Below are 24,766 nucleotides of genomic sequence, written 5' to 3' on the forward strand. Positions count from 1 at the left end.
GTCAGATCAACACGGGCTGATTTAGTGAGGAAACGGCTCAGAGAAGAGAAGATAGGATGTCTTGACATGAATTGACCAAGGGAAGCATTCTTATATCAGTTTCGAGGTGTCCCTAAGCCGACGCGATACCCCGTGATCGCGCTACTTCTGCCTAAACTAGCATTGTTCACTACACCCTTTACCTTGCCATCTTCAGGCGTCAATGCGTATCTTTCAACGAGAAACGAACGTTCGCGATGCGGCTTGCTCAAGGGTTGCCTCTAGGCCAAGGCAGCCGCACGCATAGGCCACAACATCGCCGCAAGTCTCACCAGAGTCGCCAATCCATAAAGAGAGTGACGTGTTGATGCGTTTTTCGTGAGTGATTATCTCGTACCTACGCGTGTGGGTATACTTCAGTTCACTTCACGAGAAGGGATCAGGTTTGAAAGTCGAATGGAGTAGACCCTACGCAGTGGGATCGTTGGAAATATCACGTGATTCGTGAGGTCTGGAGAGAGACAAGCCGGTAAGGAGCGAGCCCGCAACACGTCCCCTCAATGCTCTCATGGCACACCGTCGCCGACACTTAGGGCGCTTTGTTAGGGCGTGTGCGTCTTTCTAAGCTATATTGTCTGCATAAATAGAGCTACCCAGGCTTTGCTAGTATAGAAAACGCTCACCAAATGTCGCAATACTGAACCGGCAATCGTTGACTTTTTCGACAAGGAGGGAGCTCATTAACATCCTGCTACATCTGATATATACGACCATTGAGCGTCCGTCATGCTCCTGAACAGCTCCACCAGATCAACGCACCACGCCCTCAGCCAATTCCTCTCCTCCTTCTTCCCAGCCCGAGCGAAAGACGTCCCCTTCCACTACCACATCCCTCGCAGTCCAACCTACGAGCCGTCCACAGCCTACACCATCCACGTAGTCCTGAGTATCACGCCCACATCCGGCGTATACGGGACATTAAACCGGTACTCGCTCTGTTTCCTCCACAGACCATTCGGCCTCGACAGGCGGCGGGTTCCCCAAAGCGCGGTGGTGCTCTCGAGCCATGTTGGGTTCGACGAGGTGCTTACAGTCGGCTGGAACACCGCATTGGCGACCAGGCTGGGTATGAGCATACCGGACTGCGCCTGTGTGCAAGGGTATAAGGGCGATCCGGAGAGGAGGATTGGGATCGTAGGGCCGGTGGCGGGCGTATCATTACCAGTGATCGTGCAGAGCATACAGCAGGAGTTTGGTGGAGCAGGCGAGCTGTTCGAGTACGCGGGCGCGGACACTGGGGTCAGGGTTGTTGCCATCATGAACGCGTTTCATCCGGACGAGATTGAACGCGTCTTGCGGATTGCGAGGGAACGCGGCTGGTTGCCAGGGTCTGGCTATGCTCGGGAAGTACTGTACCTCACTGGGCAGCCTCGTAATTATGGACTGGAAGCTGCCAAAGCTGCCGGATTGAACGTAGTATGTGTGGGACATCGCGCTGCTGAGGAGTGGGGAATCAGGTTTCTTGCTGCAAAGCTACGGGAAAATTTTCCTATGCTGAAGGTGGAGGAGGTCTACGAAGAGGAAGAGGTGATAGAAAGACCAGTAAGAAGACTAGCTGCAGCGCCGGTCGGCTCGTGAGTTCATGACCCACCAGAAGGTGTCCGCTGGCTAGGTGTTATCTGTAAGTCAGCGCTCATTCTGGTCGTAATTTAGTGACAGTTGAAAAGGGCCAACACGTTGGGCTTTCTCTCCGGTAAACAATTAGCCCGAGCTGGAGCGTGTCCAGGTACAGAGGCTTCACATGGACTCTCTACTGCTAATTAAAGATACGTTCTCAATTTTCCTGTCTGCTTCTAGACGTCGTTGATACATTGGCGGTCAAATTTCACCACTCAAACTCGCATTTGCTGCTATCCGTACCCATGAAACCGGCTGCTGCAAAAACATGTATCTCCAGGATCTGAGGCCTGTTCCCGTCCTCTCGACTGCTGACATCGCAAGTGGCCATCGGTGCCTTACAACCGCAGTGCATGCTTCGCGATTTCCGCATATTGCGTCTAGTTGTTGGACCTTCAACATCTATCCATGACCATAGCCTTGTCGCATACTCTTACGGCCACGACTACCGTCATCTATTTCGCCTTTCATTCACCCTTTCTCAGGCCACTACCGGAGCGACACACTCGACCTCGCTGTTTCTTACGGCCTACGCCGCTGCTCGACATTGAACCCAAAGGACCTCCTCCACGCAGTATCGGCTTAGTTTACCACCATTGCTCCTGCCAAAACACTACTCAGTGTTCCTCCTACTGAAGTCAATCGGAGTACGGTAGACCACAAGAAATGCATCATCGCAAGAGCGAGTCCTGTCTTCCTTGTTTGTTCCTGGGTTCGGTATTGCGTTTGCTCCGTCAGCGCCGGGACCCCCAGCAGCCGTTTTGGATACCGACTCTGGCCGAACAGCGTGTGGCGGTGTGGGAGCACGTGAGACAGGATCAGTCTCGCTTCGCTCTGTTCCCGCCCAGAAGCGAGCAACACAACTTCAAGTGCAGTCTCAGAACTTCCACTCACTTGCAAACACAAGTACTAACACAACACCAATACTTCACACAAGCAGCAAGTCAAGCATCACCACAAGTAACAACAATCCGTTACATCCGAGTATAACACAAGCAATTGCCCAAGGAAAAACACAGCAACAACACAACTGAAACACAACCAATGACAAAGACAACTATTGTCTGCATTTGCTGCTTCTGCTAGTGCTCCATGAGCCCACCTCTAGCAAGGATGTCGCTCTGTTCACTCTGGGTGTGGACGGACTGTTGACGAACGTCAGCCCGCCGATATTGCTGAGGCTTCTGCAGGCATCCAGGGCAAAATCGATTTCAAAATGGTCTTTCGGTAACTCGATCAACCACACAAGGCAAAGAAGCGGCGGCCTCAGACCACTTCGGTCGTCGACTTCGAGTTTTACACCCTGACAGGCATGGCGGCGGTGCCTTCACAACTCACGACCCGAACTATCAACGGTGACGTACTCTTCACGAGACCACGGACTTTTACGATGATTATTCCAGGAGAGCCCAGCGATCTCGAGTGCACCCCGTCCATCCGGAGTTCAAATTGAAGGGCAGTATAGACGGTCTCCCGATGCTTCTCAACGATCAGGTGATGAAAGGTCTAAAAGCAGGCTACGGTGGCAAGAGTCTCAAGGATATCGTCGATCCATGGTATAAGGGAGTCCGCACAGAATGGAACTGGATCCTTCAATGTTACCAATGGCACCAGAGAAAGTTCCTGCATCCCGATGACCCAGAGAAGGAGCTTTACCTGCCGAATATGTGTTCTCCTTACCGCAGCAGTTCATGCAGCAGGATCCACAGCTACTCTGCCTAGAGACCGCTGAACGAGGTGATAGACACTACATGTTTATCGCTTGATCGAGGGGCCCGTCCTCCCGTCTAAGCGGCCACCATATCGCAACAATTGTACAGAGCAAACACACTTAACGGCCTACTAAGAGTTCCACCTCCACCTCAACCCAACACTAATAATGATGCGACCGTAGTGAACGAGGGTTGGTTAGGCAAGACTAACTTCAACTATCCGGATTCCGATGACGAAGACCCCGAATAGGAATGGGAAGAGTCATAGGAAGTATAAAGTGAAGATCTGTCTAAAGAGATGGCGCGACGTCAGGCTGAATCTGAAGCAGAAGCGTTCGAACTCGATGTGGCAAGCCGCCAAGCAGAATCGAGACTGCAGAGTTCAATCTTCGCGCTTTAAAAAGTACCGGCTGGTATGACAGACAAGTATACACCTAGGAAACATCAGCTGGATGAAGTCGGCATCTATAGACGCCGCTCATTAGGTGGACTTCAGGGACTACTGGTCATCGGTATCACGGTTCTAGGCTACAGTGAGGTAGCCTGGACGGCAAGTGCCAACCGATCAAGTATATAGTTCAACACGACCAAGCATCATCAATCCAATTTCATATTCACGACCTTTTGGTACTATGCCTAACCAAGCGTGATAACCGGCCGTCCAAAGGTACACTTGGGTACAACGTCTTTCAACAATGGCCGGACTGGCTGGCTATCGGGACGAGCTGGAACAGGTAATGGCACGAAAGTCGGGTTGAATCATCTCTTAATGCACAGTTGCTTTCAAAGGTCGAGGGATACCCAGCGATCAGAGCCTCAAGAAACAATTACCTCCACCGCCCGACATAGGCTGCGACAATTTCGGTATCGCCAAAATTCCTCGCGCGAACAAAGATGCCAACGTAAGCAACAGGTACATAACCCATTACCTCCTACCTGATGAAAGTCTACTTTACCTAGCCGCTGTCATCTTATATTTAAGATACCAGTAGCTGGCTCACATAGAAATTCTTCGAGATGGCCGAGGGCCCGGAGAACAAAGAGTGAGTCTAGTCATTCATGTAGGCCTCGCCATACTGACAGATGCAGGCTGCGATCGGACTTTGGGATGAACACTGACGAAGAGCAAGTCTGCCTCGCATAGTATCGCCAGAACCTCAACGCACGCGCTCTCGGCCTAGAGCCTTATAAACCTCACAACTAGTGGACCATACCTCGCCAACGCCACTACCTCCATACCGATCTCCATCGACGAGGTCCCGAAAGCTCTCTACATCACTGAAATCCAGAAGACGCCGAGTTAGTTGGGAAGACTTGAAATAGGAGAACGTATGGTTTGCATGGTGAGTTGGAAAGACGTTGATCCCACGGATAGGAGGCACTTCGAGTGCAATTTAAAGGGGCATCCAAGCCATATGCTTGGGCTACAAGCTTCATGAGATTTCTCCGGCGAGGAGTGCTCCCTGATGCTCGGCTCATACGGTCGTGATGGTCTGGCAGAGTTGGAAGTTGACCCCGCTGCAAGAGAGAGAATAGGAGATATTCGATGCGGTTAACAGTTTACGCGGCAAGGTCACCGAGACCCTCAAAGTGTCGTATAAAGAAGAATTGACGGCACTGACGGGCCCGATCGCCGACCTCATAGATGAGAACAAGAAAGCGAGGAAGAAGATAGAACTGCTCACCGCGTTGAACGAGGAGTAGAACGTAAGGAGGAGAATAAGAAGGCGAGAGAGGAGATTAAGCGTCTTACTGCATTAGATAAAGAGTGGGACGAGGCAAAAGAGGAGAACAAGAAGGCGGGAGAGGGGATTGAGCGTCTCACTGCCTTGAATGAAGAGTAGGACGAGGCAAAAGGAACCATAGGACTAGTCGTTTATCACCGCTACCACCATTTAATAAAGACACAAGAGAATAGTTCACAGATTACCGCCCTAGACATCGTCTACCTGCAGTGCGAACCTTTGATGACATACCATGCAATATTCACCTGGGCGATAGTGTCACGTTTCGAAGCCAAGGTGATACCTTTCGCAGCTTCCCTGCCTGTCACGTCTCCAAGGGAGGTACATAAAGCGGCGATCATTTTGTGTCTCGCCAATACCATCAGGAATTCTCGCCAACTCAGCTAAGTGTCGAGGGATGACAGAACGCACCCGTGAAACCCGGTTGGCTGAGATGTTCCAGAGAGTCATAGAGAAGCAGCTACCAAATGCCGGCTGGAACCCTTTCCTCGAGTACTGGTATAGCAAGTTCAACTTCGACGTCGTATTCCAGTATAGTCGTGACGCGCCAGAAAATACACCGATAATACCAAAGACAACAGCGCCGATCAAGACCTTAAGGACGAAATTACCAACGAACTCAATAACTCGGTCGCTAATGACGAAGACAGACTTAAAGATATGAAGGCGATTTTTCAAGAACTTTAAGGGCAAGTAACTAAGGCTGAGCATCTTACACCAGAGACATGGATAGCCATGTGCAAGTTCTTTAAGCGAGACCCAAAGGATACCACCACTCCCATCAAGCTGGCCGGCCTCCAGAAGCATATCCATTTCCACCAGGTCATAGCCATCACCTGGAAAACGGAGCAGGTGCACAAGTTTAGCGGCGCATTCATTAGGGATGAGCAGGGCCTAGGGAAGACCGTCCTATACTATGCACACGCGTTTATTGATGCACTATGCGAGGTTAACTACTCTGATGTTGAGAAATGCCGTGAGCGGGGTGAGAAGACGCACCTTACGTCTGGTGAGACAGGATCATGCCCATTAGCTGCCAAGTGGCAGCTACAATGCGCGTGTGAGGCAGATAGCTAGCTTGCTTGCAGAGGTGGGGCCGCGAAGCATTGGACCGAAAGCAAGGCGTATGCTCAACCAGCACCGGTCGGGCGCTGCTAGTCGAGATGTCTAAACTGAATGCCAGCTTACTGTTGATATTGTTAATTTTGACGCTGAAATGCTGCCGCCGGAGCTTCGTCGTTAATCGACGGTGGTGACGGACATCATTATGGAGATCTAATAGACTTCAGCGTCCCAGTGTGGAGGCGAACAACGGTAGGTTCATGATGACGAGAGTAAGTTTGTTTCTCTGCATCATTAGAGGAGCCGGGTTACAAGTCCGCTGGTGTGAGGTAGGAGAATGCGAGGGCGCTGCGTATATCGGTGAAGGTGAGGGAACAACCAGTGAGCCGGCAGAATCATACACTCCCTCCTTGAGTTCGACTTTTCCATAGTACGGCTGCAGTCGCTTGTATAGTACAAAGGACATGGAAACATTTACGAATAGCGCACCGTGTATATCATGTCTCATCTAATATCCGTCATGAGCAACGCACAAAACCAACGCGGTCCAAAACCCATGACCGACTCAATCAACCTCCACCCAAACAACGACCCACAGTCCTCGAACAAACGCTCACACCAGCCACCACCACCCTGCCCTACTCGCCCCGTTACTTCCCCTTCTTATCCTCCACCTGCCCCTGCTCCGTCTCCAAATACGGGTGTTTGATACTCAAGCACCAAATATCCAGATAGTCGCAAATACTCGTAATCACATCGACCACAAAGCTGCCGTACACCCCGACCGCGACCCCGACGCACAAAAACACAAACGCAACCTGATACACGCCACCCCCGAGCGCTGACGGCCAGCCCACCCCCAGCCGCTGCTGCAGCCACGGGCCCAGACTATCGACCACCCCGAAGAGCAGGGGGAGCAGCAGCACGTTGCCGTAGGGGAAGCGCGACTTGGTCAGGTGCGCGGTGATCATTTGGCCGACTGAGTAGGCGTTTATGAGGCCGACGTAGAAGGCGAAGGGCACGAGGTGGGAGTGCAGGATCTCCGGGTTCAGGGATAAGTAGGCGGGGATGAGCGTCCAGGCGAGGAAGAAAGGGGCCAGGCCGAGGAGAGCGATGCGCGTGCGTTGGCCGCGGGCGTGGCGGGCGGCGACGACGTTCATCGCGCTGCGGGTGTGATTGTTAGCGATGTGGAAACGAGCGTTTGGATAATCGGGGAGAGCGGAATTTATGCGTGCCTTGAGATGGTGTTGAATACGAGCACGATGCCGCCGTACACCATATACCACTCGTTCCACGCAAGGTTATACAGCGCATCCGGAATGAAGCCGTGCTTCTCAACACCGAGCGTGGCGAGCAAGGACTGGCTCCAGAAGCTGGCACCTACTTCCGCGGTGATCGCGTACACGATGCAGAGGGTTAGGATGCCTTCGACGGGGCCGGAAATGATGCCCAGGGTCAATGTTCGCGTGTGGTATTCGTCCCAAGTCTGCACGTAGAACGTCAGGAGCGATGCGAAGAGCGTCAGGACGGTTTTCCAGCCCTGGCCAAACTTCATGGCGGCGGCGAAGAGGAGGACTTCGAGGGTTGTGTTGCATGCGTCGACGCCTTGGGGTGTGTTAGCGGTGTGCTTGTCTCAGTAGTAGCAGAGTGTTTTGGTGTGTCCCACCATGGTCAAACAGCTCCCCTAGCGGCCCGCTCTGGTGTGTTCTTCGTGCCTGAGTGCCATCGACAGCGTCGAATGTCTGGTAAAGGAACAGCCCGATTGCCCAGCTCGCGTATACCCACGGCGGGCAATCCTGATCTAGGGTCGGGGTGTACCATAGCATGGTCAGGAAGTTTGCGACGACGAAGGAGAAGCCCGTGAGCGTAATCTTGCCAGGTCGGAATCATGTCAGCGAGTGTACGACCCGTTGAGGGTCTGGCGCGTGGCACAAGGCACGGGAACTTACGAGGTTGGGGCTGCGCGAGCATCATGTTAGCCTGCGCCCTCGTCGGAAGGAGGGCAGTACTCACGCCATGGATTTCGGAAAGCAGTGGATGACGAAGTTGGTATAGAACGGCTTGAGGACATATTTCGACACCAAGCTGCGGTCGACTGAAGAGTACTTGTATTCCTTGAGCCTTGGAAGCTTGTCCTGCCGAATGTACACCATTGTGGCGGCGGTCGAGGTCTGGCCTCGAGTTTTCGGCGGGCGTATAGAACAATCGTTCGTTTGTATTCGAGTGGTGTCTCAATGTTGGAGTGAGAGGGGACGTCTCGGATATTTTCTTGGTGTTCTTCCAAGTTGTTGTGTTGACACGACAAAGAATTTCTACGTCATCCCGATCCGGCCTCAGGTGTCAATCACATGCAACCACAGCCGCAAACCTCTCGAAGCCAAGGTTACCCACGGACGAGGATTTATGGGCTAGTTGCCATGTTCAAGTAAGGTGCAGAGGCAACTTTCATTAGTAAAAGCTATGTGATTTAATATTGCTGCGATCTACAGCAAGATGTAGAGAGTAGTTTGTTAATGCCACAGCTACAGCTTCAATAACTGATATCAGACCCCCATCGCCTGCAGAAAAGTATGCTCCTCGTCTCAAAGATATGATCTGCCTTCCCAATTTCATCGATCCTCCCCTTCCCATGGTCTCTTCCTATTCTATTCCTCCGAGTCCACCAAAGCCTTACGCAACCGGGCTCCATGAGCACGGAATCAAGACCCTGCTCCTCATGGTCTGAATCAACGGCACAGTCTTGTGCACCGTCTCGCCCCAGCCCTCCACACTCCAGCTCTGCTCCCTGCGCACCTTCCTTTCTTCCAGATCCGCGAATTGCCAAAGATGATGCACCGTGTTAAGCTCGCCAATCTGCACGAACCAGGCTCCAACGCCCTCCATGACTTCCCTGCGGGCCTTCAGCCCGCGGCGCCAGTGCGTCTCCCACTCAAGCAGGTTGCCGGGGTGCAGGGTGTAGGAGCGGAGCTCGAAGAGGCCGCCCAGTTGACGCGGTGGGGTGGTGGGCCAGAAAGAGAATTCTTGCATTAGCGATGTCTTCTTACTGGTGATGAGGGTTTTGAGCTTCCGGTCGAAGTCGGGGAACTCGGGGTGGTGCTGGATGGCGTTGAGGGAGGCGTGGTAGCCTTGGTAGCGCTGGTATTCCCAGATGTGGACTGTCATGTGAAGGTCCTCATTAGCATACAGAGAACCAAGAGATAGAAGGAAGCATGGATAAAGGCTTACCGAAAGTGTCACAATCGCCAACTTCAGTCCTCCAGCTGCCGACCAGGTGGACTTTATTTTCAGGCATGCTCGCCATGCGCGGGTACCAGCTTCCAACAAGCTGCGTGTACTCGTCCACCTTGTCTGGCTTGACCTCGTGGAAGACGATCGAGTGGACGTACTTCCCTCTCGCCAGCACCTGAGAGAAGCTCCTCTCGATATCCTGGTCCATCTGTCTTCCTTCCTTGGTGCCGTAAATCAGCTTATTAAGCGGACCCTTCCTCCTCCCAGACTCCTCGTTCGCCTGCTCTCGCGCGCGGGCTTCCTCTGCGTGAGACGAGGTCAGTGTGCCCAAAGCCTTGCCGAGAAGAGATTGAGAAGAGATAGAGCCAACGAAATCGTGAGAGGTGCCATCGGACGCGGACGAGCTGCCGGGGGAAGTGGATGAAAGGGTCTTACTCTCAGCAGCCTCCTTCCGCCGCTGAGCACCCGTCAGCTTCTCGCGGAACTCGCGCTGCCGGGCATCAAACGCTGCTGCGCAGTCGGGCTTGATGTCGGCGAGTGCGGGCGCGCGGTCTGCGTGCTGCTGGGCGGAGGCTGCGAAGGTACGAGACAGAGCGGGTGTAGAGGAGAGGGTGCGGAGGCTGGGGAGGACCCGTCGTGTGAGCATCATGGCTGCGCGACGACTGGGTACAGATCACAGGGTGTCGTGATGAGGGTACAATTGCGGATAGTTGATAACGGCAACAGAAACGACGCTGCGCGGAAGTTGCGAGAGCCGCCTCGACGGCGAACTGCGGTCTAAAAGCAAACGCAGGCTGAAGCAGTGCAGTACGAAGACAGATGTACAGCGGGTGAAGTTACAGGTGCGAACAGCAGGGGAAGTGTGGGGAAGGGCAGCTTGTCCTACGGCGATGTACCTTCTCACCTGCGGCGTGTAGAGAGTGACATGGAGCCGCTGTACTCCCTGAAGCTCTCCCCGCACATTGGCTCTGCTAACCCCATCACGGCCCGTGTAGCGCGGCCATCCCGGCTAGCGCCGCGGTTGACACGCCTCTACATGTTGGCATGTGCCGCCGTCTGTAGTTTTACGCTTCAAATAAGCAGCGAAGTGAGGTAGATGTGAATACTCATCTAGGACGTTTCTCGACTCTAAAGACTGATGGCTCATGTTGTTTGATATTATTGGGACCGCATCAGGGCAGTCCTTTGATATACCTTACGCCGCACGTTGTAAGAGCTTGCTGGACGAAGAGTTCGTCCATGATTCTCTGGTAGGACATACGAGGACCCCATACAAGGACGTCTACTAGGCTCCGCACGATTGGAGCGAGTTCTGTGACAGCGGCCTGCTAAGACGATCAATCGCTTAATGGGAGAGCAGGTACATCAATCAAGCTTGTACGTGCCTGCGACGAGATTGTTCGGACGAACCCTTGCACGTGTAGGCTTTGCAGACGGAGTTCTTGTGGCATAAGGACTTCATTGGGACCAGAGACTGGCCACATCGATACCAAGGACGTTTCACGCAACGCGTAGTTGTGCTTAGACGTCTCACGAGACGGTCTTTAGTGCTCAGAGTAGAAACCAACGCTCCTAGAGAAGCGCTGAAAGTGGTAACAAGTTCTTGAATCTGAAGAACACGCTGTAGGGCAACCGCAGAAAGCAACCAGACTCCCTTTGCCTTAGCCGTACGATCGTCTAACAAAACACTATCTAACGCGCCTCACCAATCCCATGCATCCAAAAGATTCCGAAGAGATGTGCTGATCTGATTGAGCGAAGCCAGCTTACACTCAAGCAATATGGGGGAAGTACTGAGCCCATGCCGGTACCTCATACACAGAATCCGGGAGATGCGCGATGTTGATGAAACACTCCACAACTAGGTACCCTCTTGCCAGCACATACAGTAAGCCGAATGGTATGGCCACTACTGGTATCCATACTATGAATACAAGGTCCATGATACCCATAAGTTTTTTGGGAACGTAACAACTTGCTTCCGACAAAAGCTTCGTTCCAAGGACTACGAAGCCGGATACTGCGATTGCTAGACTGGAGATGCGCCATAGGTACATCTCAGCTGATGATGCGAATGGCGCGGCCCATGCTACAATGTGCAAGCCGCCATACGAAAGACCGGCAATAATAATACCCATGAGCGAGGTAGCCTCGTAAGTTGGATCAAAAACGCGAATGTTTCGTCTCCGAACTTTGACGCTGTCTTCAAGCTGCTTTGGACGACGCACTGGGGGGGATCGGTTTTCATTTCGCTTCCCTCCAAGGGAGGCCAACTTCCAACGGAGGGCGGTTTCAGGGGAGATAACCATGCACGGACGCGACGGATGTAGGATACCGTTCTTGCTTACTCAAGCACTAGAGATCAAATGAAACAGGTAATTGGGTGGCATATATCCGCCGGATGGGGGAAGAGGATCAAAATAGGCTCGAAAGGGAAAATAGAGGGGTTGTCTGATAATAGTCATTGTCAGATAAAACCTTCCACAGGCGTTTCTAAAAAGCCGTGGAAGCATACCTCATCTTCCATAGCCGGTCCACGTCAATCTCAACCCGGCCATCGTTGTTGTATAGAGCGACAATCTAACTGAGGAAGTTCCGTTTGTCTGTCCGCTCTGACCACCGTTGGGAAGTGCCTCCATAGTCCATATACTCAAAGAAACTTCCAACCTCACTCAAAGTGCACATGACGGCACAAACTGGATGCGCACTCTCATCGGTAATGAGTGTCGGCTCTGACACGTCGAGTGGCTTGTACCACCACAGGAGATATATGAGCATTGCACAAAGGGCGTGGCCAAATGTGTTGAGTTCGAGCAAGCTAACGGACAGGCCCTGCGCAAGTCTTGTAATGCACTGGATGCAGAACCATAAGACCTGCACGCAGACGAGTGTCTTCGCCAAACCGTCCCCCTTACTCTTGTCCTCAATCTCGGCTTGTGAGATATCTGGCACCAATGATGGGTAGTATTCCGCAAGGTTGAGTAACTCCTTAGTCGTAAGTGTGAGACGCGTGCGTTCGTCCGGCAAGAACTTTCGTTCTACGTGGCTGATGTCAAACACCATGCCACCCATGACCACGTATGGGCTGTGTACGAACGTCCACGGGTGATTCCTCTTGGTTCCTGCTGTGGTTGCTGAGATTGCTGGAAGTTCGATGTCTGCCGAATAGGGTTCCTTTGCTCGAACAATACGTCTTAGGAAACGTGACAATCTCTGGCTCAATGTCGGCTCCGGAGGTTCTCCTAAGAGAGTCCTCATATCTTTGTCAAACTTTCTGGCCGATGTGTACTGGTCGAAGGCTGTCCAGGCAATCAACTCTGGTGCGAACAGACCTATGGCAAGCCATTTAAACTTCCGGTACTTCTGCATATGCTCCTTCTTGTGTTCCGGTACGTTCAGATGGACGGCAGTCCAGACGCACAAGATTAGGGTGATGATGCAACCGGATAAGATGGAGAAGGTGCCGCGGAAGGTGGGTTCGGGGTGCCACGGCGTGGTATCGTTCACTGGTGGGCTTCCGAGGGGATTCCACATCTTGTGTGGGAAGGAGGAGGGACGATGCTAGTTTTCCCAAACATCAGCTTCGCGCTCCCCATACCCAATGTGCGGCGGGCTTCTGGCTTACCCGGGTACAGTCCCTCGAGTTGGATAGATTCGGTTGACAAGATAGCAAAAGCTGGGAGCGCCGAGGGGAGCGGTTGTAGACAGGTTGTGGTGTACCGAGCCTACAGGAGGCTTCTTAAGATGTGCTGCAAGGAGTTGAATATTCCGGAGCAATTGATCTGGTATGGCATGACGGCGTCCGCGACTGTCTTGCGTAAACCACACAGCTCGGTGGCTGTGCCATGATTACACAACCAGGCTGAGCAGCTGGTCCAAGGCTTGGAGGCCGTCCTGAGACAAGGATATTCTGGTGTGTCCTGCGGATAATGCTATAACTTGCTAAAAGCTCTTGCAAATAGTTGGAAGAGGCTCCATATAACTTGGGCAACTCATTGTTTTTAGAAAGAACGAAGTTGTATGGAGGTTGCGGCATACAACGGGGTGACACAGTCACGTGATCTCGTGTTGACGCGTTGACGCTGGAAACAACTTTCCAGCAGCTTGACCCATTCAATACCGCATTACAGCACACTTGGCCAGATACGCTCTCAGGAAGAGAGCGATACAGCTCGAACCCTTCTCGAACACGTTTGTTTTAATTTCCGCAACGAAGAGAAGAACCCACTCCAGCCGCTCGCGGACCTTCACAAACACCCCCAAATGCACTAACCCAGCGCCCCTAGCACTCCCGCACACAAAAGGGTATATACGTCTCGAAAATCTACAGTCAACAAACCCGCCGTCTACGGCACCCACGTCCCATTCGCCACCAAAACCCTCAACCCGACCAAATCAACCCCAAACCCATTCTCCAGCGCCAAGCTACTTGCACTAACCCCATCCCCCCCACCCGCACCTCCCGCAACAACCAAGTTCCCCGCAAAGAACGTGTTCAGGATCCCCTGCGCGTCCACCGCCGCGTCAAACGTCCGGCTCTCCTGGAAGACATACAGCACAGCCACACGCGCAAAGTCTAGGACTGTGGCGTTCGTCCTGAGTGCGTCGGACTCTGGCGATGCGGTGGAAGATGCAGATGAAGGGGACTGCGATGACGGAGTGGGAGAAGAGGTGGGGCGGGCGGCGAAGATGACGCCGTTGCTTGTTTGGGGGATGCCGGGTTCGTGCGGGGTTTGCTGGCGGCGGGGGAGGCGGGGTGGGGTTGTGGTGGTGGTGGTGGCTGCGGGTGGGGGTGGCGGTGAGGGCGCGATGAGGTTGTCCCAGTCGGGTACTGAGCGAGCGGAGAGGCCGCTGAATGTTACGAGGGCGTTTTCGGACGCGCAGCGGAGGTTTGTTGATGAGAAGAGCGAAAGCAGCGTCGTGGCGTCGAGCGGGATGCTGAAGTTGGTCTGCGCGTCTTGCAGGAGGCGCGGTATTGCGGAACCCACCGTCGCATCGTCGACGCCGGCGATGGTGGTCGTGATGCATCCAGCGTCGGATACGGTCGTGCATCTCTCGCCAGTGAATCCATTCGAACACAGGCATGAGCAGGTACCGGTCGCGCCCAGCACAGCCGTTCCGCCGTTCTCGCATGTCAGACTTCTTTGACACTCCGCGATGGCGCGATCGGCTGCGGCGGCCGCGTTGGCTTCTCGGTTTGGTAGGACAATAAGGACTATGGGTATTATGATAGCGGCGATTATGAGTATAAGGAGAATTACTAAGAGAGTGGCGAAGCCCCAGAGGGGCATGCCGCAGCATCTTCGGCGGCGAGATTGCGGTTTGTGCGACCCGCCCGGCTGATCAGAGGCCAACTGACCCATTGCGAGGTTGGATGGCATGCGGGAGATGGTGCGGCCTGGTGTTCCGTCGCCGATGGATGACCCCAGACCGGGTGGTGGAAAAGAGGACAGAATGTCCGAAAGCGATCCTGATCGCCTTTTCTCGTCATCGAACCTGTGTCGCTCTGAACTGCTACTGTCAAAGTGGTTAAGGCCCAGCCTGCTGGCAGTTTTGCCGCGATCCAAGTTCGCGGCGAGCCGAGTCGCTCGTCTTATCAGATCAGGTAGACTTGTGAGACTACCTCGAGCTTCTGCGTCCCGGATCGAATCGACATCGAGTCGAGGCGGCCTTCGACTGCCGACCCGCTCAGACAGAGAAGTCTGAGTAGGGGATTTGAATCTGCCGATGGCATCAGAGTCCAGGGCACCGCCTTTCCCGAGCCCGCCTAAAATCTGCTCCACCTTGGAATCAACAGGGGGCAAAGGAGAGCGTGCTGCTGAACGTGCTGGAGGCGTCTTCGTGTCCAACATCATCTCCTTCCTCTTGAAGTCGTCGAGCGACTCAGTGGATGAGCTTGACGGCGATGACGGATCCAACAAGCCGGTACCACTGCTGAGAAACCCACCTTCCAGCTCTTTCTCTGTTTGCGATCGGTTCCTCGACTGGCCCAAACCCGCAGCAAATGCTCCTCCTGCTGCACCTGCCGCAACAGCTGCTTGTCCTACAATGCCGCCTTCCCGAGATGGTGATGGATATTGTGCCGGTTCCTTGTCGACAGTGCGGAGATTATCACCGCTCTTGATGGTTGTTAGAGCAGGCTTATGCCTCTTGCCTAGACTGGCCTTCCGGACTAAACCGCTTTCTTCGCCGTGGTCCGATGCTCTCGACTCCCGCCCATGGTTCAAACCGGCAGGCCCCTCTTCTTCGGATGGCGTAGCGTCTTCGAAAAAGTCCTGAATACCTCGGCCGGGAATGACGGTGCTCGACGCGAAGGAGCCACGTGACTTGCGACTCTCGGTCTCTTCCGCTATAGGCGACACGTACGACATATTAGAGTAGTAAGAAGACGGTCCTCTTCGCGCTGATGGTGGCGGTCCTAAATTTGGACTTCGACGAGGTGCGGCGTGCATAGCAGGGATAGGAAAATCGGGTATAGTTGCTGAAGACGAGCCACTTGATGTTTGCGAAGAAATGGTGACTGGCCGTGACATATCAGGTGAGGCATAAGTCGGTGAATGTGAATCATCTTCGTGCCACGGGTTCTCCAGCGGCCGTAGACCTCCTCTAGCCGGATGAGGCGTCGACGACGTACCGACAGGTTGTGATGCTGTAGGGTCCAGAGCAGATGCAACATGGTTCGGCCGCGGTGGCCGTTGGGGCGGAGTTTTTTTTCCGGACGGCTGTTGCCCTGTTGGACTCCTTCCCCTCGGAGGTTCAATGACTCTGTGGTCCGGAAGCGGCCATTGTGGGCCTGGAGGATGTATGAAGCCTCTTGCGCTTTCGCTACTCGAGGGCGGTGTCAATGTTTCTGATTGCTGCAGCAGGCCGTTTCGTGGAGGTGAGACATGGGACCCGGAAGGAGGTGTCCGTAATGAAGGCTCTGCCCGCCGCTGCCGTGCGTCCCCAGCCACACGAGATCGTGGGTCCTTTGCTACCCGTAGCCGTTCCCTCGCCGCCTTCACGGAACCTCCCCGCGACTCGGGCTTATCCTGGGATGCCAGATCCGACGCGCCTGTAGGCGCCAGAGGCCGTGGAGAAGCGTAGCTCATCTAGTCCAATCGTGAATTTCGGCGCACCAGCGCGCGATCTTTGCACAGAGCCTGCGTTGCCTGCGCCGTTTTGTCCTTTTGCGTGACCTCAATCACTTCAAGGTCCCAGCCAGTAATTCCAGCAGTAGAATGGCAAATGGAAAGTTCAAACCCGTACGTCGGCAGCGCTGCGGATTGTTGGAGCGAGTGTCCGGAACGCGCCGTCAGTCGCGGTGGAGTTCCGATCGCGTTGCCGATGTCTTCGAGAGTCTTGTTGCGGCAGTGTTTTTACGGGTAGCGAAAAGTGATAAACGGTGTCGCTCGAGGTAAACGATCGAGGGGGATACAGAACGAGGCGAAGATGGCGTCTTGTAGATGTAATGAGCAGTCTAGTAAGATCGAAGCACCTGCTGACTTGACAAGGAGCCTGTCAGTTAAGCGATTTGAAGAGGACGCACGGCGAGGTATTCCCATATAAGCACAAGCTGCGAAAGAGAAGTGCAATAGTCGGAAGGGCTCACAGCTCTCGCGTGCCCCACCTGCGAGCTGCGAGGGTGCTGGTTGAAGGGTGCTAGATTCTAGGCTCACTTAGACATGCAGAGCTCGCTGCTACCGCTCCATTGCCCCCGAGTCGTGACTGAGGTTGGGCGCAGGTAGTCCGAACCGGGCGGAGTAGTACCGAAGCTCCGTACGAAAGGAAAAGGAGAAACGAATGACTGGCGGCCTTGCAGCTCGGCGCGATGAAGACTGCTCAAGACCGGCGAGAGGTGCCTCTTGCTTCGAGGGGAAGGCGACAGAGGAGAGTGTGAACGGGAGACGAGAGGATGAGAAGAGGCAGGGCCCTCACGCAGGCCGGCTGTACTGGTACCTCAGGCGCATTGGCCTAGGACCGGGCTAGGACACGAGAAAGATGGAAGCGAACGACACCCGCAGCCATGGTGCGACACACGGCAACGAGCGAACGGCCATGCAGCGCCGAGAGCCCTGCCAGATGCTGGCTTCCAACGCACTTCCAGGTTCTGGGATTCTGTCGAGACGGCGTAAGCCAATGGCAGGTCGCCGCTAACTTGTCCCTCGCACCCTTTCAGCCTCTCCCCAGCTCCCGTCAGTCCTCCAGGCCGATGTCGTGCAATTAATCGTCGGCCTGGGATGGCAGACTCGAAACAGCCGCATCTCGCTCACGAGAGATGATCGGCGGCCCTACCAGGCACCGGGTGAGCCCTTTGAGCGTGCCGACAAGGCTTTGGCGACTCGCCATGGAGCACAGATGGCCAGGGTCATGGCGTTCAGGTGGTCTCGCATCAACTCCTGCAGCCTGCCGTAACCTCTGCTCCCTTCCAAGGCACAGGAACCGTGTACGCGGCCGAATGAAGCATGCTGCGACCAGCATCCTAGAGAGCTGTTGACATGCTGGATTGTGAGATGTGGAACCCTACAAAGGTACAACAGCGCTGTGGTGCGCGTCGAGGATCGCTTCTTTACAAAAGACTGGACCATCCCTTCATTCCACTACCGCCGCCAGGACCATCCTCATGACGGCGATAGCATCTTATCAACCGGCCGTTATCACAGCACTACCAGGATTACTGCTCTACTTACGGTCTGCATGCTGGTGCAGAAACCACTGCATTGTGCTTGCATCGGCTACGTCAAGGTGCAGGTCTAGCTGTGGCTGCTCGTACTCGTACAGAGATGAATTTCGCGACCGAGAAAGCGATCCGCCTTTGCCGTCTCCCGCATGCTTCAGGATTATTACGAACAACTTCCAGTGTTGAGTCGCGGTCTCAAGGATGGTATGGGCAATCAACTGTGGATCCCCACGTGCTCACGCTCTTACGCGGCGCGACGAGGTGCCGTTGCGCTATTGGCCTTACACTGTCAAGCAAGCCGCTGCTGGTGGCAGGAACAAACATCTCTTGTTGTAGGGACCTGCGATGTACGGGTTCCTCAATAGAGATTCGTTAGAGATCTATTATTGTGCAGGTGAGCGTCGAGAGCGATATCAGCGCGCCTTCCTCTGCTATCTCTCGTACTTCCGCCGCGTTTTCCGCTCACGCGATCCTCTCTAGATAAGGTAAGTTTGGTGGTATGTTTGCGCTCAACGCAACTGCTTCAATGGCTTCATTGTGTGCTTTGGGCTGATCTTGCATGGTAACCACGAGACACCACGCGATGACCGCGCCCTTCAACAGCTTTCTTTCTTCATCTCTGCATCAACTTCCGTGCCAGTTTCACTTCCATCGCGCTTCAGATACAGTTGTTGCACTCAGGTCGCAGTCTCATCGCAAAAACATACCAGTCGCATTATCCAGAGATAGTGTTTCTCATTGCTTCATCTGCTTTATCTCTGCCTATAGAGACACCCATCCCACGATGTCTCGGATTCAGCAGGTAAGTCTATCCCTTAGCGCAACAATGAACACAAGGACAGGAACACTGACCAATGTATTTCAGACTTACAACGAGTATATCGAACTTGGTTCATTGCCACAGCTATCCATGTTTCCTGCTCCATCGCGCAGTCCCAGAAAGACTGCGAAGGGTGAGACATCCTTCCCCTTCACGGTGTTTGAGTCGGTAAGCATGTTCAGCGTATCATCGCTGACACTGCACAGAGAACCAACCGATCTTGAACAACACCACCCGCAAAGCATTCAATCTGCTGTCACCACCACCCCGAGACAGCTCGCTCCTAGCACGTTGCCCGAGACCACGAGACATCACACCTGTCTCGCCCGCAAAGACCCCGCCAGAGTCTCCCATGAAGGCAACGCCTTCAAATATCGGCAAGCGGAGATCGTATGCACCTGCACTCCTCTCCAGTCCCGCACGACCAAGCCACAGCTCCCGCATGATGAAGATCTTCCAGGACGCTCGACTGTCATTGAAGACCAAAGACTTGCCCCCGCCCACCGACTTCCCACTGCGTACGCGCGACACTCCACCGCAGAGGGAAACGCCGGGCAGACCCGGATACTTCGACACGACCTGCTCGTCGCGTCCGGACGGCGACCCTTTCCGTTCAGGTCACATGACAAGCCAACCGTGTGGCAGCGAGGTCACGTACCCACGACTCCCACCAGCCCTACACTCTCCATACCTCCCTGAAAACCCCTGGCACGTCGCTATGCCCTCCTCTCACCCTCCCTACCAGCCCCTACCCACCTCACACTCGCACACCTACACCCACACCCCTGCTCCTCAGCCACCGCCCCACATCACCGGCCCATCTCAATCCACCTCCCGCCACGACAGCGTCATCGGGATCATAGCCACAACCCCCTCTTCGCCCTCCTGGTCCGGCGACGACGAGTTCTACGTCCCCAGCACCGTCCCCGCTCTTCCGGCACCTCCGCAACTGGTGCTTCCGACCACCGAGGATCCGTGGGTAAACGCGTGGCTGGACGACGTGCCTGTGGGCGCGAGTCCGACGACCGAGGTGCAGCCGGACAGGGCTGAGAGCCAGGCGGCGGTGGGCTGTTATGCCAAGAAGCAGCCGCGAAGATATCGGTTCCACTCGACGAGGATCTCGGAGATTAATGGGGATGGTTCTGAGGAGGCGGTTGGGGATGGGGATGGGGATGCTGATGCCGAGAGCGAGGCGGAGCCCAACATCAGTACCCCTGCCGCGCCTCGGCTTCTTATCAAGAGACGTGCGGATCGCGGCGCTGTTGAGGACAGGGAGGGCGATGGCGATAAGCTCGCGCCGCTGAGCCCGGACGTCGAGATCAAGCGCGGACGCACGAAGGAGAGATCACCAGGGAAGGCGCGGTGTGCAAGTTACTTCGACGAGGACATCGTGCCGAGCCCGGCGGTTCGGGGGAAGAAGGCTGGACGAGGTGGTGTTGGGTGGTTTTGAGGGGGGGATAGTCGTGTCATGCGTCAAGCACGGGGTGAGGTTATTTGGTTCTACCAGGGCTCCAATGCGAAATGATGGAGTGAGGAACTGGTGTTTGGTCTCAGATGTCCGGCGTTAGTGGTTTGGCATTCTTGACGGCTTGTGAAGACGGTAGATTCTAGGAGCAGGCTGCATGGCGCGATACCCTATAGATTTTTCTGGTTCTTCACAACGCAGGGTGTAAGTCGCGCTTGTGTGACGGGCGACGTTAACTGTGAAATTACAAAGCAACTGGGCTATCTCTCTCCATAGTGGTGAATTCCGTTCTCTCCTGTGTGTGATATAGATACTGGGAACGCAGCAATGTCTCGTGAGAGTGCGGGCAAAACGCGGTTTTACAAAGGGTCAAGGAGCGTTCAATGCGGCAACCGGCTTTCCGGACGGCTTTTGGACTTTATAGCGATCAGTGACTGAGTCCACCGACATCGCGTGTTACAAGATGCCAAAGTGAGCTAAGTAGTAACATTCCCACAGAGCAAGTGAAGCTATCACACCATGCACCCATCAAGCAGCGGTGTTGTCCGCCATCAAAAGCAGTCCATCGCCATCCCAATTCGCCAGCTCAAAGCCTCGTGCACTCCAGCACCAGAAACTTGAGCCGCTCCATATCCGCCACTCCCGTAGCCCGCCCCAGAACTCCAAGCCATGCAGCACAAGCCAAGAGCAGCAACCGCGCCCCTATGCATCGACGATCCTAATGGCCGTTCACAACCCTGAGTCCGTTTCCATTGGCACCGCCCGCCGTCTCATCAGTGTAGAGCTTGTCGAGATACGCCTTGTTGCCGTGTGGATCAGGCTTGATAGTCTCGCGGCCCGGGTTCCAGTTCGCGGGGCAGACCTCGCCGTACTTCTCGGTGAACTGGAACGCGTCAAGGAGACGCAGTGCCTCGTCGACGCTGCGGCCGACCGCCAGATCGTTAATGGTGATCTACGTCGACGTTATCAGCTACCACCGCAATCGCAAGAGAGAAAGATCGTGATGCTTATCTGACCTGTCGCACAATCCCCTTCGGATCGATCAAGAACATGCCCCTCAGCGCGACGCCCGCCTCCGCAAGCAAGACGCCATAAGCCGCGCTCAGCGCGTGGTTCTTGTCGCTGAGCAGCGGGATGTTGATCTGGCCCAGGCCGCCGTCCTTGCAAGAGGCTTTGGCCCACGCCAGCAGGCTGTACTCCGAGTCCGTGCTCGCAAACGCCACGCCAGCGCCGCGTGTCTTGAACTGGTCTGCCGCGTCGCTGAAGGCGATGATCTCGGTTGGGCAGACGAAGGTCCAGGCCATCGGGATGAAGCAGAGGAGCAGCCATTGCGAGGTTGCGGTGTAGGTTGAGAGGCTGATCTCTGTGGGGTTTCATGTTGGCAAGGCGCGAGACGAGGGTGAGGGTAGGTGGGTGCCATGGGCAGCTTACCTTCGAAATCGCCGTTCACGACGGCTGTGCACTTGAAGTCGGGGGCCGGCGCCTGAACTCGAGCTGCAGCTGTGGGAGTAGGGGGGCGTCCAAACAAGGAAGGGGCTCCAAACATGGCGACTTCGGTTTGAAGTGGATCTTAAGGTGTAGATTCAAGCAACCGGACGAGATGGTTGATGGGCAATGCGAGCTGACTTGAACGAGTTGCCTTGAAGATGAAGATCGTGACGGATCGGATTGGAGAAAAGTTTGTGTGACAACTGACGAAAACAACGTGCAAGAAGGACCCCCACGGAGGATCTGCAAACCGAGAGACCGTGAATGAGCTCAAGAATCTGCTGATATCAGTGAACTTTGACACTGCATTCCGAAGAATCCCAGATCTGGGAGCAGGGTTCGTAAGACTTGATCATGAACGGTTTAGTGCCGGGCCGACTGGGCGGGTCAGCTGCAAGGTACCCGCTGTGAACCAGATGTGGCAACGTCGGACATGGATGGTGACTGACAGGCGTATCGCCACCGCAAGGCTTCGTGAATACGCCTCACCAGGCCAAATACCTAGTCTCAGCAACGACCGGTCCACATGCACTCAAACGTGACTCAGATAGTGCTGACTGGAGAGAGTTAATCTCATCAGATGTACAACAAATCCGAGAACAAAACTTATTGTCAGCACGGCGTGTCGTGTTCATCCAAAGGAGCTCCTAAGTGGAGACTCTCCGAGCTGCTGTCTAAGATCGCAAGACATAAAAGCTCTCGCGCTCAGCGGGCTACTCTCGTTTTGAACGTGTACATTTACCATTTCTTCTTTACAGTCTGTCTTCACGTTCTGTAATTCGTACCCAAAAGTCTTTCTGCAGGAATAGGCCCCTGTTGTCCGATACCAACGGCTTGTACGGATTGATGACGGAGATGTCAAACCTCCGCAGTAACTGTAGGAGCGTCAGCATGTCTCCACTTCTCGGTTTCATCTACAATCTACCGGCGTGGCAGGAGTGAAAGAGATGCTAACATACCTCAACAAAGACCTTATTCAACTCCAACAACGCGACCGGTTTTCCCAAACACTGAAACCGTCCACTGCTGAAGACAAGATCTACATTGCGCTCCATACGTCGCAGCTCCTCTCCCTGGGCCTCGAGCCAGCGTTCTGGACGGAAAAGCTCTACGTCAGAGCCGTATATGTCGACGTTTCGTCCGAAGGCCCATGTGCATTGCCTGTGCCAATCAGTGAGCCTCAGGTCTAACGACAAACGCAAAGAAAGCAGGGGTATTGGAAATCTGAGAGCTGTTTGGGAGGCGTCCGAAGAGATTCTCCATGAGACCACGCACCCTATGAATGTACCGCCTGGTATGAATACCCCATTGACAGTATCGCCCTCGGGCGGCACGACCTTCTCTAAAATCCCAGTGACTGGAGGATGGATCCGGAGGGCTTCCCTGATACAAGCTTGGAGGTAAGGCAACTGCCGGGCCTCCGAATCACGAATGGGAGACGAGATGCGCCCGTCTCTGATGGCATCGTCGATCTCCGAGCGCAACTTGGCAAGCACAAGAGGCGATGTGATCAGATATAGGAAGAGGGCACGGATCACGGTGGCCGATGTGTCTGATCCAGCCATGCTATGAATAGTACTGTCAGCTGGTGCTTCTGGAAGTAGATGGAGCTCGACGGACATTTGAAGAACGCTATTCGACTCTGCCTCCTCCTGCGTCAGACCATGGCGTATGAACGATCCAAGCATGTCTTGGCTGTCCTTCTGATCTAGATCGTTATATCGCGGCGCTATCTCCTGCTGCGCGACGCCGACAACTCGCCCAAGACCCGTTTTGTCCTTCGCCGAAGGCGCAACCAGGTCCACCAGGTAGCTCGCCTCAATCCACCGATGCACTCCCGGGAAGATAGTAAGCAGCATCATGACACCCATCGCATCCGCCGTCACCTTGATATAGTCGAACTTATCCGCATCAGCCTCCAGATCACCAAAGGGCCGGTTGAACGCTAAATCCGATATCACATCCAAGGTAAAGTATTGCGCAGCTCGCCCAAGATCCATAGGCTTCAGCTCTCTCCCAGTGGATACATATCGCTGCCGAATCACCTCCACCCACTTCCCGATATGCTTGTCGACGTAATTCTCCAGATACGGCACCTCCTTCCCCGAATACCCCGGCGCCATCTTCCTTCTCAACTCGTCATGCTTCTCCTCGTTTACTTCGCTGATGAGACTGTCCGCCCGAGGCTTGAACCTGAACGTGCTGTACCATCCAGAACGTCTGTAGAGCGATCTAGGCGCGTTGATGCGCCGGATGAGGTCTTCATCGCTGGTGAGGAGGTGGTTGGGTCCGATGCGCGCGAGGGAGCCGTACTTGGCTGTCACCTCTGCGAGGTATTCGTGGTTGCGGCCGGAGATGTTGGCGCGCACCATCCAGAGTCTGGAGAAGCCGGCAAGGCGGGGCCCTGGGATGTGGGCGAGGCGCCGGTAGGCTCGAATACGGTTGACGAGAGCGAGAATAAGGAACGCGACGCTGGCTATTGCCAGCACTGGAGCCAGGCCGGCCACTGTAGTTGCGATGTTTAGCAGCGGCTCGTTGACGGCTATACCTACAGTCTGGAAATCACTCACTCCTGCAGCAGCTAACGTCAATCAGCAAGTTCCTAAGCAATTGAAGCTGTGCGAACCTTGCAAAAGCAGGAGTAAAACAAGGATGACGGGACTACTGTACCCACTCCACTTGGGCCTTCGTAGATGTCTACATGGTAGGCAGTATCTCAGCCCTCACCAGCACGAAAATCCTCGCGATAGCGGGGTTGGCCTAATTAGGATACGGAGAGCATTCATAATTGATAAGTCCTTCTGTTCAGTGATCTAGTCCAGCATGACGGGAGTGCTCGAACGAATCACGGAACGATCACAGCGGTTCGGGCGGGCCGTCAAGCCCAGACGGGAGCCCATGCAATCGCTAAATGCTACCTCGGCAGCCCTA

General features: G+C 54.5%; 9 protein-coding genes across 9 annotated transcripts; 2 read left to right on the top strand and 7 right to left on the bottom strand.

Annotated features, from left to right (window-relative positions):
* Positions 1-765: 765 nt before the first annotated feature.
* W97_05636 (uncharacterized protein) lies at positions 766-1,617 on the top strand (the record flags this gene model as incomplete). The annotated part of the gene is made up of 1 exon (XM_007783370.1): positions 766-1,617. One exon carries the CDS (start codon positions 766-768, stop codon positions 1,615-1,617), a length of 852 nt encoding a protein of 283 aa, XP_007781560.1.
* Positions 1,618-6,825: 5,208 nt separating this feature from the next.
* On the bottom strand, positions 6,826-7,335 carry W97_05637 (uncharacterized protein; the record flags this gene model as incomplete). Its single annotated transcript, XM_007783371.1, has 1 exon — positions 6,826-7,335. The coding sequence occupies one exon, from the start codon at positions 7,333-7,335 to the stop codon at positions 6,826-6,828; it is 510 nt and encodes a 169-aa protein (XP_007781561.1).
* Positions 7,336-7,400: 65 nt separating this feature from the next.
* Positions 7,401-8,328, bottom strand: W97_05638 (uncharacterized protein; the record flags this gene model as incomplete). Its single annotated transcript, XM_007783372.1, has 4 exons — positions 7,401-7,780; positions 7,842-8,046; positions 8,125-8,134; positions 8,189-8,328. 4 exons carry the CDS (start codon positions 8,326-8,328, stop codon positions 7,401-7,403), a joined length of 735 nt encoding a protein of 244 aa, XP_007781562.1.
* Positions 8,329-8,845: 517 nt separating this feature from the next.
* On the bottom strand, positions 8,846-10,049 carry W97_05639 (uncharacterized protein; the record flags this gene model as incomplete). The annotated part of the gene is made up of 3 exons (XM_007783373.1): positions 8,846-9,330; positions 9,401-9,700; positions 9,839-10,049. The coding sequence occupies 3 exons, from the start codon at positions 10,047-10,049 to the stop codon at positions 8,846-8,848; spliced, it is 996 nt and encodes a 331-aa protein (XP_007781563.1).
* A 1,934-nt stretch (positions 10,050-11,983) lies between these two features.
* On the bottom strand, positions 11,984-12,937 carry W97_05640 (uncharacterized protein; the record flags this gene model as incomplete). Its single annotated transcript, XM_007783374.1, has 1 exon — positions 11,984-12,937. One exon carries the CDS (start codon positions 12,935-12,937, stop codon positions 11,984-11,986), a length of 954 nt encoding a protein of 317 aa, XP_007781564.1.
* An 812-nt stretch (positions 12,938-13,749) lies between these two features.
* W97_05641 (uncharacterized protein) lies at positions 13,750-16,494 on the bottom strand (the record flags this gene model as incomplete). The annotated part of the gene is made up of 1 exon (XM_007783375.1): positions 13,750-16,494. The coding sequence occupies one exon, from the start codon at positions 16,492-16,494 to the stop codon at positions 13,750-13,752; it is 2,745 nt and encodes a 914-aa protein (XP_007781565.1).
* Positions 16,495-18,846: 2,352 nt separating this feature from the next.
* W97_05642 (uncharacterized protein) lies at positions 18,847-20,332 on the top strand (the record flags this gene model as incomplete). Its single annotated transcript, XM_007783376.1, has 3 exons — positions 18,847-18,864; positions 18,928-19,015; positions 19,089-20,332. The coding sequence occupies 3 exons, from the start codon at positions 18,847-18,849 to the stop codon at positions 20,330-20,332; spliced, it is 1,350 nt and encodes a 449-aa protein (XP_007781566.1).
* A 733-nt stretch (positions 20,333-21,065) lies between these two features.
* W97_05643 (uncharacterized protein) lies at positions 21,066-21,893 on the bottom strand (the record flags this gene model as incomplete). The annotated part of the gene is made up of 3 exons (XM_007783377.1): positions 21,066-21,299; positions 21,364-21,710; positions 21,779-21,893. 3 exons carry the CDS (start codon positions 21,891-21,893, stop codon positions 21,066-21,068), a joined length of 696 nt encoding a protein of 231 aa, XP_007781567.1.
* A 694-nt stretch (positions 21,894-22,587) lies between these two features.
* Positions 22,588-24,621, bottom strand: W97_05644 (uncharacterized protein; the record flags this gene model as incomplete). Its single annotated transcript, XM_007783378.1, has 4 exons — positions 22,588-22,710; positions 22,795-22,996; positions 23,111-24,416; positions 24,609-24,621. 4 exons carry the CDS (start codon positions 24,619-24,621, stop codon positions 22,588-22,590), a joined length of 1,644 nt encoding a protein of 547 aa, XP_007781568.1.
* Positions 24,622-24,766: the final 145 nt, after the last annotated feature.

Source organism: Coniosporium apollinis (genome assembly GCF_000281105.1).
Source record: "Coniosporium apollinis CBS 100218 chromosome Unknown supercont1.26, whole genome shotgun sequence".
NCBI lineage: Eukaryota > Fungi > Ascomycota > Dothideomycetes > Coniosporium > Coniosporium apollinis.